General features: G+C 52.7%; 5 protein-coding genes across 5 annotated transcripts; 2 read left to right on the top strand and 3 right to left on the bottom strand.

Annotated features, from left to right (window-relative positions):
* The first annotated feature begins 381 nt into the window (after positions 1-381).
* CAOG_06580 (hypothetical protein) lies at positions 382-3,111 on the top strand. The gene is made up of 3 exons (XM_004345279.2): positions 382-484; positions 1,551-1,640; positions 1,774-3,111. The coding sequence occupies exons 1-3, from the start codon at positions 386-388 to the stop codon at positions 2,980-2,982; spliced, it is 1,398 nt and encodes a 465-aa protein (XP_004345329.2). The 5' UTR covers positions 382-385; the 3' UTR covers positions 2,983-3,111.
* Positions 3,064-6,011, bottom strand: CAOG_06579 (patatin-like phospholipase domain-containing protein). Its single transcript, XM_004345278.2, has 7 exons — positions 5,743-6,011; positions 5,526-5,647; positions 4,957-5,360; positions 4,463-4,851; positions 4,215-4,343; positions 3,926-4,099; positions 3,064-3,807 (listed from the first exon to the last, which is right to left on the bottom strand). Exons 1-7 carry the CDS (start codon positions 5,869-5,871, stop codon positions 3,262-3,264), a joined length of 1,893 nt encoding a protein of 630 aa, XP_004345328.1. The 5' UTR covers positions 5,872-6,011; the 3' UTR covers positions 3,064-3,261.
* A 501-nt stretch (positions 6,012-6,512) lies between these two features.
* On the bottom strand, positions 6,513-9,807 carry CAOG_06578 (inosine monophosphate dehydrogenase 2). Its single transcript, XM_004345277.2, has 5 exons — positions 9,546-9,807; positions 8,526-8,627; positions 8,001-8,187; positions 6,805-7,891; positions 6,513-6,701 (listed from the first exon to the last, which is right to left on the bottom strand). The coding sequence occupies exons 1-5, from the start codon at positions 9,720-9,722 to the stop codon at positions 6,680-6,682; spliced, it is 1,575 nt and encodes a 524-aa protein (XP_004345327.1). The 5' UTR covers positions 9,723-9,807; the 3' UTR covers positions 6,513-6,679.
* Positions 9,808-9,823: 16 nt separating this feature from the next.
* On the bottom strand, positions 9,824-11,168 carry CAOG_06577 (hypothetical protein). The gene is made up of 2 exons (XM_004345276.2): positions 10,670-11,168; positions 9,824-10,505 (listed from the first exon to the last, which is right to left on the bottom strand). The coding sequence occupies exons 1-2, from the start codon at positions 11,031-11,033 to the stop codon at positions 10,102-10,104; spliced, it is 768 nt and encodes a 255-aa protein (XP_004345326.1). The 5' UTR covers positions 11,034-11,168; the 3' UTR covers positions 9,824-10,101.
* Positions 11,169-11,562: 394 nt separating this feature from the next.
* Positions 11,563-16,249, top strand: CAOG_06576 (ubiquitin-like modifier-activating enzyme 1). The gene is made up of 9 exons (XM_004345275.2): positions 11,563-11,609; positions 11,819-11,886; positions 12,540-12,950; positions 13,029-13,119; positions 13,210-13,440; positions 13,596-15,440; positions 15,560-15,664; positions 15,753-15,934; positions 16,028-16,249. Exons 1-9 carry the CDS (start codon positions 11,604-11,606, stop codon positions 16,164-16,166), a joined length of 3,078 nt encoding a protein of 1,025 aa, XP_004345325.2. The 5' UTR covers positions 11,563-11,603; the 3' UTR covers positions 16,167-16,249.
* Positions 16,250-16,288: the final 39 nt, after the last annotated feature.

The following is a 16,288-nucleotide window of genomic DNA, read 5'->3' as shown; positions in this document are numbered from 1 at the left end:
GCTGGCAATCAGTGGCAACGCGTCCCAAGATTGGGCCCATGCCGCTCGGAATGAAAATGATCGCGTTGTTGTGCTTGTTGGTCATGACAGTTTTTGTCTGTGTCCGATGTTCTGAGCTCTGCAGCAGTTTGCGTGGCTCCTCTTCTTGTTGATGTTGTTATTGTCGATGATATTGTTGTTGTTGTTGTTGTTGTTGTTGTTGTAGTTGTTGTTGTTGTTGTTGTAGTTGTTGTTGTTGTTGTTGTTGTAGCTATCTCGAAAAGTCCTCACTCACTCACTCACTCATCGATCTCAGCATCATTCTGTTTGCTTCTTTCATTTTTACGATTCTTCCTGTTATGGTTTACTGCTTCTTTGCTGCTCAGTTCTTTTTTTTTTTTTCCGAATGGCAGACGTCGAAACCGACTTTTCCGCCCAGCAACAGCAACAGGCGCTTGATGACGAGCCAGTCGACGACTCTTCCCAGCAGCAGCAGCAACAGCAGGTGTGTGACTTCTTGCATTACTCGCATTAGCTCCCCTTCCCATTCCCATTCCCATTTCGAGGTGGTCGAGTGTGACGAGTGCATTGAACGAAGGGGAGTGTTTGAGTGATGGCAACACAACACGCTGCCGCTATCATCCGTCCGGCTGCGTCACTTTGCTCGACTCTGCTTTCTGCTGCTTTCTCCTGCTGTTTTCGCTTCTCTTGCTATGGCTGTCTCTCTCTCACACACTCTCTCCCGCTCTCTCTCTCTCTCGCTGTGGACGTTCATTCGACGGTGATTTTCGCAGCTTGTTGTTTATGATTATTGTTTTAAAAATGTTTGGGTTTTGTTTGTGTTTTGCTTTGACGCTGCTTGATGCTGCTGCTGCTGCTGCTGCTGCTGCTGCTCACAAAGCGACACCCGATTGCGCTCTCGTTGCGTTTCTCTCGCTTCTGAGCAGCCGCGGGGCGTTTGTGCGAAAACGAGAGCGAAAGCAAAAGCACTGAACAACAAGCGGTTCAAAAAAAAAAAAAAAAAAAAAGGCACAAATTTAAAAAATAAAAAATAAAAATAAAAAATAATACAAAGTGCTGGGTCTTTTGGTTGAGAAGCGGGAAAAAGCGAAAGCGAGTCAAAGGCGACAGTGAACGAATGAGAGATTGTATCAACCAGCAAAACAATCATCATCACAGTGTGAAGAAGTATCAAAAGTAGGAAAACACACGTCAAAACAAGAAACGGTGCTAAAAAGTCACCGCTAAAAGCAAACAAAACGCAAACACTGTGAAGTGTGAGGAGAGGCAACACAGTGATCGTATCTGTGTCTGTGGCGCCTGTTTGGCTTGCTTTGGATGCTCAGCTTTGACACGGTCAATGGAAATGAGGCAAGGGGGAGGGGGCGTGAAAACCAATAGCAAAATCATGGATGACTAAGTTGACACCTCCTTTTCCAAATCGAATCAGAATCCGGCAACCCGTTGCCAACAACTACAAGACGAAGCTCAACTCAACACAGCGCACAACAACTGTCGCATTTGAGACACTCACACAGTCTGTTTGATTACCTCAAAAAAACAAACAACAGGCGGAGGAAGAATACGGATCGCAGCTCATTCAGCCCAAGAAGGTAGTCGGCAAGTCGCTCATGCCGGGTCTCTCCAACGGCGCGCTCCAAGTAAGAACACTTAACATGCTCACAAGCTAACACCCTCAAATAGGGAGAACAAATGCTGGGCTCTTTGCGAGAAGACGTTTCTGTTTGCACAAAAGCATCAAACAACTCATCTCTCTTGCCTCGTTTGCTTCAGGTCAACCTGCAGGGCGCCCGGCGCAAGACCGAAGAATCCCCCTCGTGGCAAAAGGAGGTCGCCATCAACAAGCTCGGCAAGAGCAAGGAAAAGGAGGCCGCCCCCGTCTCGGGCGAGCTTGCCGACAAGCTCCGACGCAAGTCCGAGACGATCGAGCAGGCACAGAAGCAGGAGCAGGCCGAGAAGAATGCTCCCGAGTTTGAAAAGAAGCTCAAGTCGATGAGCGCCGCTCGCGACCAGAAGGAGAAGGAGAAGGAGGCAGGCCTCGTTCGAAACAACACGCCCACCATCGACGTGGGTGTGTCGCCCAGTGCGGCGTCCAGTGCATTCGGCAGCACTCTGAAAAAGTCCCCTGGCCCCAACACCACGGCCTCCAACCCCACCACACCAAACACGCCCCTCACACCGAGCTCTGCAACCTCTGGCACATCATTCAAAATCTCGCCATCAAGCTCCGGCAACAACCTCGCGGCATCCGCCAGCCCAGCAGCAGCCAGCAAAGCCGGCGCCTCGGCAGCCGCAGCAGCAGCAGCTGCACCAGCACCAGCACCCGCCGCCGACACAACCCCAGCATGGAAGAAGAGCTTGACATCGTCGGCCACTACTCCGGCCGCTGCTGCTGCTGCTGCTGCTGCACCAGCACCAGCTCCCGCCGCCGACACAACTCCCGCATGGAAGAAGAGCTTGACTACTGGTGCCGCCTCTACCACTACCCCGGCTGCCGCAGCATCATCAGCAGCAACGGCAGGTGGCGCAGGACTGGCAACCCCCGCATCAACTCCCTCCTGGAAGCGAAACTCGTCGGGTGCTGCTATTACTCCGGAGGCTGCTGCGGCTGCAGTTGCAGGAGCAACACCTACGACGTCTTCAACGGCAAGCCCTCGCACATCCTTCACGGGTACTCCCGGATCTTCAGCTGACAACACGCCGTCGTGGAAGAAGAATTCTACGGCCGGAGCAGCGCCAGCAGGCACAACCGCCACCGTTCAGAGGACGCCCTCGACAAGCACGCCCGCGACCGCGACCGCCACCGTCCAGAGGACGCCCTCGACAACCACGCCGGCGACCGCAAGCGCTCAAAAGCCTGCAGCAACAACACCTGCTGCTACTGCTGCTGCCACGCCTGCCACCGTCTCACCTCCAGCTGCCTCGACAGACAATCTTCCTGCTTGGAAGAAAGAGTTGTTGGCAAGCCGAGCGGCTAAGTAGTCATAGCTGACGCGGCGAGGAATTCAAATCTTTGATTTTTTCCGACTCTGATTTTGTATGTTTTTGTTGTCGTTTGTTTCTTTCGGTTTGCATTGTCTGCCACAATTTATTATTTCTCGTGCACAAAGAACTGTGATTGCGTGTGGATGGTCTCAAATGACAGTTGGAGTTTATGTGTTTTTGTAACGTTACTCAAGGGTGTCGTTGTGAAGTTTCTCTTTATCGAGGCTCTTCCATACAATCATCACAGCCCACACATCAAAGCTTGGCAACATCCTTCTAGTGGATGGTCTGACGTCGTAGCTTGATCAACTCGCTTTCTTGCCGCAAGTCGACGTCTCCAGAATCGAGCAACGCACCACCGAGCTCCATCGGCAGCACTGCTGCTGACGTCGTTTCGCTGTCCGTTCTCGACTCGAATGGGGTGAGTTGGTTGCTGGGAGGAGTGTTGATGGTGGCTTGGAACAGCGGGACGGTGCGGGGGGACTTTGGCGCTGTTGGCGGCGATTCGATGGTCATGTTGGTCTTCTCCTGCTGCAGGCGGAGCTCTCGGACAATTGGAGACGCGAGAATCGTGTCAAACATGTCGAGGGCTCCCAGTGACTGCAGAATGGTGTCAATCTTCTTTTCAGTTCGGTACGCGACTTCAATCATGCCAACCTTTAGGTACGTGAAGGTTTGGCCACGATGAATGTACTCTGCCATCCTTTGCCGGGTCGGATCATGCAGAATCAGAAGGTAATCGGAAAATCGAGGAGACGGCGAAATGGTCACCGATCCTGCAAAGTTTTGCAAAAAGATCAAGCTCCAGTCGTGCCCCAGGAACTAGTCAAAAAATCAAAAGAGATGTGGTTAGGCCGATCCTTAAAGGCTGGAACCGTGCACTCCAGCCTTCCTCCTCCCCCCCCCCGCGCGCGCGTCTTGGGCCAGACGTCCAGCTTACCATTGGAAACAGCTCCAACTCTTTCATGACAATCAGCCACTTTTTCATGTCGTACTTGAGCATGGCCTCGAGCAGAGCAGTGATAAAGCCTCCGCGGACGCCCTTTGCTCGCCACACTGGCTGACCCGCAGAGCCCTTGCGCTCGTACAGGAATGGGATGATGTGCGGATTTACCTGAAGCGAAAAGCGAAATCCGGTGAGTTTTTGCGCGACAAAGAGCTTGTTGGACTTTTGGCGGTTTCCAGCGCACCCACATTCTGCCTGCCCCAACCAATACGCCACCACCAACCTGAGAAACAATAAAGTAATTGACATTGAACAGGTGTGAAAGCGACTGCATCGGCAAGTCCGTCTTGAGTCCGCCATCCGTCCACTTTTCGCCAACAACGTGGTACGGCTCGACTGAACCATCATCGTTCTGCGCTCATTTGTGGAGTTTGCAACAACAACAAAAACAACAACAACAAAGGCAAAATGAGGCGGCTTGCAGTTGTGAAGCAACGAGACAGGCAGGAACGTGGCGATGGCTATTATTACCTTGACCAACAATTCGCAGGCTTCGAGAAGCCCAGGAATGGCAGCCGACGCGACTACGGCGCTGTAGACGAGCACATTGGGCGCGGTGATGTAGTTGAGCAGCAATGGCGGCGAGTGCACGTTCGCAGAAGTGATGGTGACGTTGAAGACGCGGCCGGTTCGCAAATACGCCTCTTCAAACGTCCAATCCCCGATAAGTGCTCGGGTTTTAACAAGCCAAGGCTCCTTTTCAAACATGTTTCCAGTCTTCAGGAAGCGAAACAGTCGCTTTGGCAACGGCTCAGCACAAGCCGTCATTTGGGCGTGCAAATCGGGTGTCAACGCAGTTCGGAGTTCCTCGTCCGTTTTGGTGCAGACGATCGAGCCGATCAAGGCACCAGCGCTGGTGCCTGAGGGGTGGGCAAGGGAGGGAGGGGGAGGGGTGTTGTGTTTCGTGTTTCAAAACAAAATGAGAACAGTATTCGTACACAAGGAGCGCCGCAAATGTTACGCACCTGCAATCACTGCTGGAAGTAATCCTCGATCCAGCAGCGCACGCACCACGCCAACGTGGTAATAGCCTTGCCCACCACCGCCAGAGAGACACAGGGCTGACTTGCCGTACGACTTTTCCAACGACCGGAAAAATTTGACCTTGCGGTCGTGCGACAGAACGTCTTCTGGTGCGGCGGCCACAACATCAAGTGCAGCCTCCAGTGTGCGGGCATATTCGTGGATGATGTTCTTGGTTCGCCCGACAAACTGATGCGAGTACAGAATTTCGCTATTGATGCCAGCCAAGTTCTTGTGGCACTTGGTCGCAAGCGTGTGCATGAGTCGTTTGATATCGCCGTTTCTACTCTGCTCCTGGAGCTGCTTGACGCTTGATTCGATGAGTACCGAATCGTACGCGGCGTCGCTAAATTTGGAAGAAAGTCAAAAAGAAGGTCGACGAGAGCAAAGCAAGTCAAGAAGACAAACCAGCTTGTCAGCAACCTAGAGTGCATGATTGCACATGACGTTGTATCGCACATGCCAGTCCGCCGATGCCAGCGGCTCTTAAGCAAAAAATCCAGTGTCGTACCTGTCGTTGGCAGACCAGCTATCTCGACCCTGAGCTCGATCCGCTTGCTGTGACGCCGTAAACCATTGCTCATACGTTCGCATTTCGCGAATACCGAGCAATCTTCGGCGGTAATTTGGAGTCTGAGCAGCGTTGAAATCGGTAAGTTCACACTCGCTCTTGGACCCGACAATCCTCTCGCCCTTGGTCCTGTAAAACGCAGCAGTTGGGCACTTACCGTGAATACCGCCTCGATGGCATAGACGAGCCATCGGAGCGCAGTGTAGAGGGTGAGCTCGACCATCAGAATGGAGAAGACGGCAAACACGAGCGGCCACCGCAGCAACCGCGACGCCTTCACCAGCATTTTGGGTCAGGGTTCGGTTAGGACACTTGTTGGTTTTGATGTGCTCGAGTGCTCGGTTGGATGGAGTCGCGAGTGCGCGTCGGAGGTTGAAAACGCGTCACCAGCTCACTCAGTTTCCCGTTCGCCCACTGTGAGTGAGTGACAGGGGGGGGGGGGCGCGCGTTTCAGTCCACAAGTGCCCGCTGCGTCTGTGACTGTGGATCGTTGAAGCAAGAGCGTGGGTTTTGTTCCTCGGTGCTTGCTCTGTTGGATTTGGCGTCTAGAACAAAAAATCGATGTGAAAATCAAAAAAAAAAAAAAAAAAAAAAAAAAAAAAAAGACTGGATTTTTTTTTTTTTGTTTTTTTTTACGTTGAGATTTGCATTGAATGCGGCTGTGTAGCGTTGATCATGTCGAGGAAGTGCTGATTCTTGTGAGTTTGTTGCTGCTCGGATGACAAACGCAATTCAAAAAGTGAAGCCTCAACGCAACGGGTTAACGAACGGAGGTGGATGGCAGATCACGTTGGGGTCGCTCAAATGACTTGGCAGATGTTTCCGTCAATGTCCCCCAACAACCTCCCCAACACAGCAAGTCACATCCGATTGGGTGAACAACACACACACGCTACTTGGCGAGCGACATGGAAAAGGACAAAAAAAGGAGAAATCAAATGTTGTTATTGAACAAGGAATAAAAAAAAACACAAAGGGAATTAACAAACAGCAACAAACAGCTCATGCGTGGATAACAAACAAGCTATGGCATCAACAAAGCGATGGATGGATCAAAGAGTTAACCAGTGCAAAAAAAAATGAATCGCGTTCACTTAGTACAAGCGCTTCTCAAACCTGTGAAAGAGAATCAAAAAGGAGAAACAACAAAAAAAGTTAGTCTCGCTGAAACAAATCCCTCCACAACACCACCCATGCTGCACTGAAAAAAAAGACTCACGAATGCAGGCTGTGCACGTTGCCCTCGGCTTGGGCAGCGGGGCTGCGGCGCTCAAAGGTAACCTTGTTCGAGTAGACACCCTCCTTGAGCTCGGACACGCTTCGGACACCAATGTCCTGGAGGCTGTGCTTGAGGCCAGAGATGAGGTAGGGGACAAACTTTTGGATGGAGCCCTTGTCGACGACCGAGCCAGAGACGCCCTGGGCGACCTTGATCGAGTCGTTTTCGCTAAAGTAGCGCTGCTTGGAGCCGTCCTTGTCCATGGCGTCGAGAGAGCCCATGCCGCGGTACTTCTTCAGGCGCACGCCGTTGCTGAAATAGTATTCGCCGGGGGCCTCGGTGGTGCCGGCAAGCATCGAGCCCATCATGACGGCCGAGGCGCCGAGAGCGAGTGCCTTGGTAATGTGGCCAACGTTGGAAACACCGCCGTCGGCAATCGTGGGGACGCCAAAGTGGCGGGCAAAGTTCGAGACCTGGTAGACGGCAGTGCCTTGAGGACGGCCGCAAGCCATCACCTCCTGAGTGATGCAAATGGAGCCGCTGCCCATGCCGATGCGCAGACCGTCGACGCCGGCGGCAATCAGGTTGCGCGCCTGCGAGACGGTAACAACGTTGCCACCAATCACCTCGAGGTCGGCGTACTCGCGCTTGATGCGGTTGATGAGGTCGAGCTGGTAGACAGAGTTGCCCTGGGACGAGTCGATGACGACAACGTCGAGACCAGAGTCGACCATCATCTTGAGGCGGTTGAGGTCGTCGAGGCGGGTGCCGATCGCAGCGCCGGCCAAAAGCTGCTTGTTGGCGTCCTTGGAGGCGTGCGGGAAGAACTTGTTCTTCTTGAGGTCTGTGCGGGAAATGAGGGCGACGAGCTCGTCCTTGTCGTTGACAATGGGCAGCTTGCCCTTCTTGTTCTCCTGGAGAATCTTGTTGGCCTCGGCGAGCGAGCAGCCAGCCTTGCCGACGACGAGGTCGCTGCGCTTGGTCATGACGTCTTGCAGCAGCGTTTGCGACCAGCGGTCCTTGGGGATGAAGTCGACATCGCGGGAGGTGATGATGCCAACAAGGCGGCCGCCCATCTTGCCAGTGTCTGAGAGAGGAGGAGGAGGACAGGAAAAACAGAACAAAAGGGGTGAGCTGTCAAAAGAGAAACCAGTAAAAGCAAGTGGAAACGAATCAGACAAAAAATGAGGTCTCACCAGTGACGGGAACGCCAGCAAAGCCTTGACGCTCCTTGACAGCAAGGACCTGGGCAACAGTGGCGGTGGGGAGCATGACGACGGGGTCGAGAATAAAGCCCTGCTCGTAGCGCTTGACCTTTTGCACGAAGGCAGCCTGCTCCTCGGCAGTGCAGTTGTGGTGAAGGATGCCAATGCCACCCATCAGCTACAAGAGTAGAGGAATCAGTGAGCGACATGGGCAGGCGGAAAGCGGAGGGTAACAGACAAGGAAAAAAAAAAAAAAAAGGATGGGGCGCTCAGAATCCGAAAGACAAATACTCTGCATTGCATTGCCGCGCGGCTGTTAATCGCATGGCAGCACATAAGGAAATAGATCCGTATGTTTGTTTTCTTCTCATCAAAGCAACAAAAACATTGAAAAGGGTCAAAGTGGAACAACGCAACCAAAAACGAGGTGGAATGGCCTTCCCCACTACTGCTGAGGGTGCACAGGACGATAGGCCGTGTTACTACAATACAAACACCCAATGAAGGAACACTTACCGCCATGTTGATGGCCATCTCGGACTCGGTGACCGTGTCCATGGGGGACGAGACGAACGGGGTTTGGAGGGAGATCTTCTTGGTCAGCTTGGTCTCGAGGGACTGTTTTGTTGAGGATTCAGCAGACGATGGTTTCAATCAATGAGCATTTGCAATCCAATCGATGGCAGTGAAACAAGAAACGAAGAACGGAAGAAAAAAAAAAAGGCGGGAAAAAACAAGTAGAAAAAGACAAAGAAAAACGCGGAAGTTTTTTTTTGTTTCTTCTTTGTCGTTGTTGTTCCAAAGGCAAAGCGCCAAAGACAGTGCGTTGCTTTCAATGTTGTATGATGTTGATAAGAGTGAGTGAGGAAGGCTGGATGGATGGATGGATCAAAAGTCGTCTCCAAGTGGTGCAACCTTGAAGACAGCCGCTGTGACCACCTCGCGCGGCACACACTGGACCGTCGCTCAATATTGCGCAATCTCAACGCTGCTCCGTCGTCAATGCACAGCGAATTCACTTCTCCATCGCACAACAAAAAAGAGATCTTTGCAGACAGTACGTCGCTGCGCTGTGGGTGCAAGAGTGCGAAATGGAGCGGACACGAGGGGGAATGAAGGGACATTGGAGAGGACCATGCCACATGGCAGAGCTGGGTTCTTTGACTCTCGCTGACTCTCGCTGACTCGCCCACTCGCTCTCGCTCTGCACGGCACGAAAGCGAAAAACACCACGTGAAGCACACAATGCGAGTGCAGCGACGAGTGAGAAAGAGAGAGAGAGAGAGTGGATGAGCATGGAACCAAAAAAAAAAAAAAAAAAAAAAAAAAAAAAGCAAATGTGGCCACAAAGACGCCGAGGCCACAGTCCCACTCGCCCATTGCCATGATTGAGAGAGGTCGCGATGAGCGACAGAGACGCAAGGAAGACATTGAACAAAAGAATCACATTGATGTGGAGATGACGGAAGGAGGAAGGAGGGGGTGGAAGTGGAAGTGGAAGAATCGAGAACAAAGCAAGAGAAAGGAACGCTTTACCACTTCGTCCGAGCCAAAGCCGACAAAGCCAGGCATGACGAGAAAGTCGTTGTAGGTGATACCGACGCCGCTGGACATGAGCTCAGTGACAGTGAGACCATCGGCAGACCGGAACTCCTCGACGCCGTACGACAGCGCATCGGCAGCAGGGAGCATTGAAGAGGATGAGGAAGCCATGTGTGCGAAAACGAACAAAAGCAAAAAAAAAAAACAAATGAAAGGTTTGAGATTGGTAAAAAATCTAAGAGTGAATGAATTCTCGATTTGGAATGGACTGATCAGCGCAAGTCGATTTGATTTGGAACAAAAGTGCATACAAACCGCGAGAGAGAAGGGAGAAGGGATTTGATGGGAAATACCGAAACAAGTCGAAAGTGGCGCACGTTCATTGATCGCCAAACACAAACTCCAATCAAGTGCGCTGTAAGCCAGTGTCTCTCAAGCCACAAAGCCAACCTCGCCAAAAAAGTCAACAAAAGGGGAGCAAAAAACCGCTGCTCATCTAAAACGCCCATGCACACACAAAAAGACTCTGACGTTCGAGCGCTCGATTTCTTCAAACCCGCTCGTACTTGACATGCCCCGCGAGCGGAAGCTGAAGACGCACGCTGGAGAAGGACGCAAAGTCCTCGCATGCTGGTGAGCTCTGGCACTGCGCGGGCACGGCAAAATGAACGGGATCCGGACGAACGCTCGCATCAAACCAGGCGTAGTCGATTTCGAGGTAGCCATCGGCCAGAGGACCCCACAGACTGGCGGGGTAGTACGAATCGCTGGGCTTGCCATAGACGTCGTACGAGAGGTATCCAAAGCCCTCCTTGTGCCAGATGGTCGTGTTTTGCGCATGCATGACCGTCTCACCGGCGTACTTTGCATCGCCGAAAAAGTCTGGCTTGGGCGGCGCAAATGGCGTCATGAAAACGCAGCACGGCGGGTGCGATGGGTCGCCATTGTTGAGGTCTGCGCGTGTGTGTGTGTGTGTGTATGTGTGTGTGTGTGTGTGTGTGTGTGTATGTGTGTTTTGTTGGAAAGGGGAAAAGGGGTGTGCATCCCAAACCAAAACAAACGGGTGAGTCAACTTCGAGGGGGGCCCCACCACTGCATGCCAGCTCGCCGCTCTTTACAGTAGGCAGTGTCGTTCACAAACAGGAACTCGCAGGTAAAGTTGTACGCGGTCGGATTCTCAAACATGGGCGCGCACCACTGCTTGTACGAAGATCGCATTGCGGGAAGGGAGTGGTCGTAAAAGACCTCACCGCCGCCCGCGGACTGCCAGTACGGACCGTACGGCTGGTAGAAGACGGTGTAGTTTGCGTAAAAGTAGGTGGGCCACGCAGGCGGGTGGGGTGGCGCATCGATGGCGGAGGAATCGGCCATGTTGTTGTTGTTGTTGATTGGTGCGGCGGAAACCGATGACACTGCCAGCAGCAGCAGCAGCGCGAGCAGCGCAAACACTGCGCATCGGTGTGTAGCGTTGAGAGCTGGCATTCCTTGTGTTGGGAGACGGGTTGTTCACAAAGTTGGACTGAAATGTTTTCAATTTGGATTCGAATCCGCCTCTTTAAACGGACGAGACGTCGGAGATTTGTAAAATCAAAACACCTGACACTCGAATGAATGCTAAATGGTCGTATTTGTTTGTGGTGGGCGATGGCGCGATCCTGCGGCTGCGTGGCTTTGCGCGATTCTGATTTGGCCAGAAGGAGTTTGAGTATTTCCAGCTTTCCAAGAACAAAACCAAAACCGAACTAAAACTGCGCGTTCTTTCTCCATCACTGCAATGTTTGACAAAGACAAATGGTTTCTCTAAAGCCCATGGCAAACGACTTGATGATGAGCATCGGGAGGACGTCGATTGACTTGCAAACAGAGAGTGCAGAGAACAAAACAAAACGTACGCACTCGATTTGGCCTGAAACACTCAACTTGCCCAGTTTGCAATTCTGGTCTGACTTTTCGTTTTTCTTCCAACTCTCAATTTCCAAATCCCAAATTCAAACGATTTAAGAAACTCATTCCTTTTTTTTTTTTCTTCATCATTCACAAATCTCAGACAAAATGGCGGTGAGTTTTTTTTGCTTTTTCTCTTTTGTTGCGATCTCTTTTTTTTTTTTTTTTTTTTCTGGAAACAAAACGCAATGCAAATTCTGCTGAAACGCGCTTTTTTTTTTTTTTTTTTTTTTTTTTTTTTTTTTTTTTTGGGTTCATCATCTCACTTTTGTTCGCTTTTTTTTTTTTTGGTCCAACTGCTGTGCATTCCGCCACTGCTGTAGACTCCAATGGACACGACCAACACGACTGCTGCCCCTGCGATCGACGAGAGCCTGTACTCGCGCCAGCTGTAAGCAAATAGGAAGCTCCATCAACACACAATGAACGAAACGCGATTTTTATTTTTTTATTGTTTTTTTTCTTCCGCTGAGTTGTCATCGTTCGTTCACCGCCCAACCCCAAAGCGGCTCAAAGCGGCTCGGCTCGCTCCAGCATCAGCATGGGGCATCTCGCACGCATTGCTCTTTGTTTGCCACAGCCGAGCAAACGCAAACCGACGACGATAGAAGAAGGCTGGAAATCGTCTCGCTTCTTTTTTTTTTTTTTTTTTTTTTTTTTGGCTGACTGTGATGTTGGATTGACACAACAACGGATGGCGTAATCATTGCTGGCTCGCAACTCAGCACGTCACTCAACTCCTCGCAACCAGGCAGCAGAATGAGGAAGATCATGATACGCACGACAACGACGACGACGAACAGAGCAACAGGCACAATCAGTTTTGTTGTTGGTGACCAGCTAAAACAGCCAAACAACCAAACAAGCATGACGTGGACCGCATCCCTCGTTCGGTCATCCCACCATCATCCCATCGTCTTTCGCTTTGTTTCAATGACCACGGAGAAAAATGAGGCGATGCTCCTCCTGTCGTTGCTTTTGGTCACAAACAAAGCATCTCACCCTTTGCCTCATTACCTCTGCTCCCCCCCCCTTCTCTTCCAGGTACGTGCTCGGTCATGAGGCCATGAAGAAGATGAGCGTCTCCAACGTGCTCATTTCGGGTCTGAAGGGCCTCGGTGTCGAGATTGCCAAGAACGTTGTGCTCGCCGGCGTCAAGTCGGTCACTCTGCACGACCCCGAGGCGGTCGAGGTTGCCGACCTTTCGTCGCAGTTCTTCCTGCGGCCCGAGGACGTCGGCCAGAACCGCGCTGCCGTCACGCTGCCGCGCATTTCCGAGCTCAACTCGTACGTGCCCATCGACGTGCACGCTGGTCCCCTCACGCCCGAGGTGCTCGCTCGCTTCCAGGTTGTCGTTCTGACCAACTCGACCCTTGCCGAGCAATTGGCCGTCAACGACTTTACACATGCACACAACATTGGCTTCATCTCTGCCATTACTCGTGGTCTTGTTGGGTGAGTTTGCCCGTTGCTTTTTTTGGTTTGGTGATTTTGTCATTTGCTTTGATTGCTCATCGTTTTCTCTTTCTACAGTGAGCTCTTCTGCGACTTTGGCAGCTCTTTTGTTGTTAGCGATACCAACGGCGAGCAGCCCCTGTCCGCCATGATTGCCTCCATCACAAAGGTATGCCACCAAAATTATTTTCTCTTCTTTTGTCTCGTCCCACCCGCTTCATCTCCATTCACTCCCTCCCCCACTCTTCATGCATTCCAGGAAAGCCAAAGCATTGTCACTTGCCTCGACGAAACCCGCCACGGCTTTGAGGACGGCGACTATGTCTCCTTCCACGAGGTCCAAGGCATGACCGAGCTCAACCACGCAGCTGCCCGCCCCATCAAGGTGCTTGGTCCGTACACTTTCAGCATTGGCGACACCACTGGCCTGTCCGACTATGTTCGTGGCGGCACTGCCACCCAGGTCAAGCAGCCCAAGACTCTTGCATTCGTGAGTTTCCGCTGTCCACTTTTTTTTTTTTGTTGTTGTTGTTGTTGTTGTTGTTGTTGTTGTCCTTCTTGTTTGTTTTTTTTGTTGCTCATTCCTTCAACCGTCATTCCCTCACACACTCGACCTCTCTGTCTGGTCGGGGAAAAATAATATAGAAATCGCTCCGCGACTCGCTCGTCCACCCCGAGTTTGTCTTTACCGACTTTGCCAAGATGGACCGCCCGCAGCAATTCCACATTGCCTTCCAGGCACTTGACCAGTTCCGCGCTGCCAACGGTGGCGTTCTGCCGCGTGCTCACAACGCGCACGATGCTGGCCAGGTCATTGCATTGGCCAAGACGATTGCCGCCGCGCACGCTGACAAGCCCGAGATTGACGAAAAGCTGCTCACCCTGTTCGCTTACGGCGCGATTGGCGACGTCTGCCCGATGAACGCGGTCATTGGTGGCATTGCAGCCCAGGAGGTGCTCAAGGCGTGCTCTGGCAAGTTCCACCCCGTCCTGCAGTACCTCTACTTTGACAGCTTTGAGTCGCTGCCCGAGGGCGTCGACATTACCACGCTGCCTGAGGCCCTCTTCCAGCCGACCGGCTCGCGCTACGACGCGCAGGTGGCCGTGTTTGGCTCCAACTTCCAGAACAAGCTCGGCGACCTCAAGTACTTCCTGGTCGGCTCTGGCGCCATTGGCTGCGAGATGCTCAAGAACTGGGCCATGATGGGCGTTTCCGCGGGCCCTGCCGGTCAGGTGATTGTGACTGACATGGACACGATCGAAAAGAGCAACCTCAACCGCCAATTCCTCTTCCGCCCTTGGGACGTGCAGCAGCTCAAGTCCAACACGGCTGCCAAGGCTGTCAAGACCATGAACCCCGCCATCAACGTGATTGCCCACCAAAACCGCGTCGGCCTTGACACGGAGGGCCTGTACAATGACGACTTTTTCAACTCGCTCGACGGTGTGGCGAACGCGCTCGACAACGTCGACGCCCGTCAGTACATGGATCGCCGCTGCGTCTTCTACTGCAAGCCCTTGCTCGAGTCGGGCACCCTCGGCACCAAGGCCAACTCGCAGGTCATTGTGCCCTTCCTGACCGAGTCGTACTCGTCGTCCCAGGATCCCCCGGAGAAGGGCATTCCCATCTGCACGCTCAAGAACTTCCCCAACGCCATCGAGCACACCCTGCAATGGGCGCGCGAGAACTTTGAGGGCATCTTCACCCAAAAGCCCGAGAGCGCCAACCAATACCTCGCTGGCTCGGCGGCCTTTGTCGAGACCACCTCGCGCCAGCCCCAGGCCCAGGCGATCGAGACCTTTGAGGCTGTCAAGGAGACGCTCGTGTCGGACAAGCCCCTCACCTTCGAGGACTGCATTGCCTGGGCGCGCCTGCGCTTTGAGGACTGGTTTGCCAACCAAATCAAGCAGCTCCTGTACAACTTCCCGCCAGACCAGCTCACCACCACCGGCCAGCCCTTCTGGTCGGGCCCCAAGCGCTGCCCCACCGCGCTTGCGTTCGACTCGTCGAATGAGCTGCACATGGACTTTGTCGTCGCCGGCGCCAACCTGCGTGCCTTCAACTATGGGCTGAAGGGCCACACCAACCGCGACACCTTCCGCGAAGTCATTGCCCGCTCCGCCGTCCCCACCTTCACTCCCAAGCAGGGCGTCAAGATCCACGCCAACGAGAGCGAGGCTGCCGCTGCCGCCCAAGCTGCTGCGAACGCCGGCGGCTCCGACCAGGAGCAAATCGACCGTCTGGTCTCGCAGCTCCCGGCCACCGCCACGCTTGCCGGCTACCGGCTCAAGCCCGTCGAGTTTGAGAAGGACGACGACACGAACTTCCACATGGACTTCATCACCGCCACCTCCAACCTCCGTGCCGCCAACTATGGCATTGCGCCCGCCGACCGCCACAAGTCCAAGCTGATTGCTGGCAAGATCATTCCCGCCATTGCCACCACCACTGCTCTGGTTGTTGGTCTTGTGTGCCTCGAGTTGATCAAGGTGCGTGGTCGTTTTGTTTGTCTGAGGGATGAGGAGAGCAGCTTTGAGAGTGACGAGAGTGCTGATTTTCTTTTTGAATTTGGTTTGAATTTACACAAAAACCCTACCCTCCCCCACAGCTTGTTCAAGGCGCCAAGAAGATTGAGACGTTCAAGAATGGCTTTGTGAACTTGGCCTTGCCCTTCTTTGGCTTCTCGGAGCCGATTGCCGCGCCCAAGCTCAAGGTAGGATTCATGCTGAGAGTTTGAGTTCGCTGGTTGTTGGTGAAAAACTCATCCTGTTCGTTTTTGGGGGTTTTAAATTCCGGCGCAGTACAACGAGGTCGAGTGGTCTCTGTGGGATCGCTTTGACATCCAGGGCGAGCTCACTCTTGGCCAATTCCTCGAGTACTTTGAGCGTGAGCACAAGCTCGATGTGACGATGATTTCGTGCGGCCATTCGATGCTCTATGTTTCCTTCCAGCCTGCCAAGAAGAAGGAGCGCATCAACATGAAGTATGTTACTTGATTTTTTTGAAGATGAGTGAAGAGGGTGAGGGGATGCTTGCTTTGTCGGCTTGCTCATCGTTGATGGCTTTTTTTGGTCAGAATGAGCGAGATTGTGGAGCTCGTGTCGAAGAACAAGATTCCCGAGCACACCCGGACGCTCGTGTTTGAGATTGGCTGCTGCGACTTGGATGGTGAGGATGTCGACACCCCCTACGTCCGTTACTTGCTTCCCAAGTAACAAAACAAAAACACAATTCTTGCAACAATAAAAGTCGTGTTTGTGTGCTTGTGATTTCAAAATTACCCAACGTCTTTTTCCACTTTTCCGCTCCATTTTCGTTTCGTTGTTCAAGTCATTCA

Source organism: Capsaspora owczarzaki (genome assembly GCF_000151315.2).
Source record: "Capsaspora owczarzaki ATCC 30864 unplaced genomic scaffold supercont2.11, whole genome shotgun sequence".
Taxonomy (NCBI): domain Eukaryota; class Filasterea; order Ministeriida; family Capsasporidae; genus Capsaspora; species Capsaspora owczarzaki.
The sequence above is the reverse complement of the archived record's forward strand: the minus strand, read 5'-3'. Positions and strand labels throughout refer to the sequence as shown.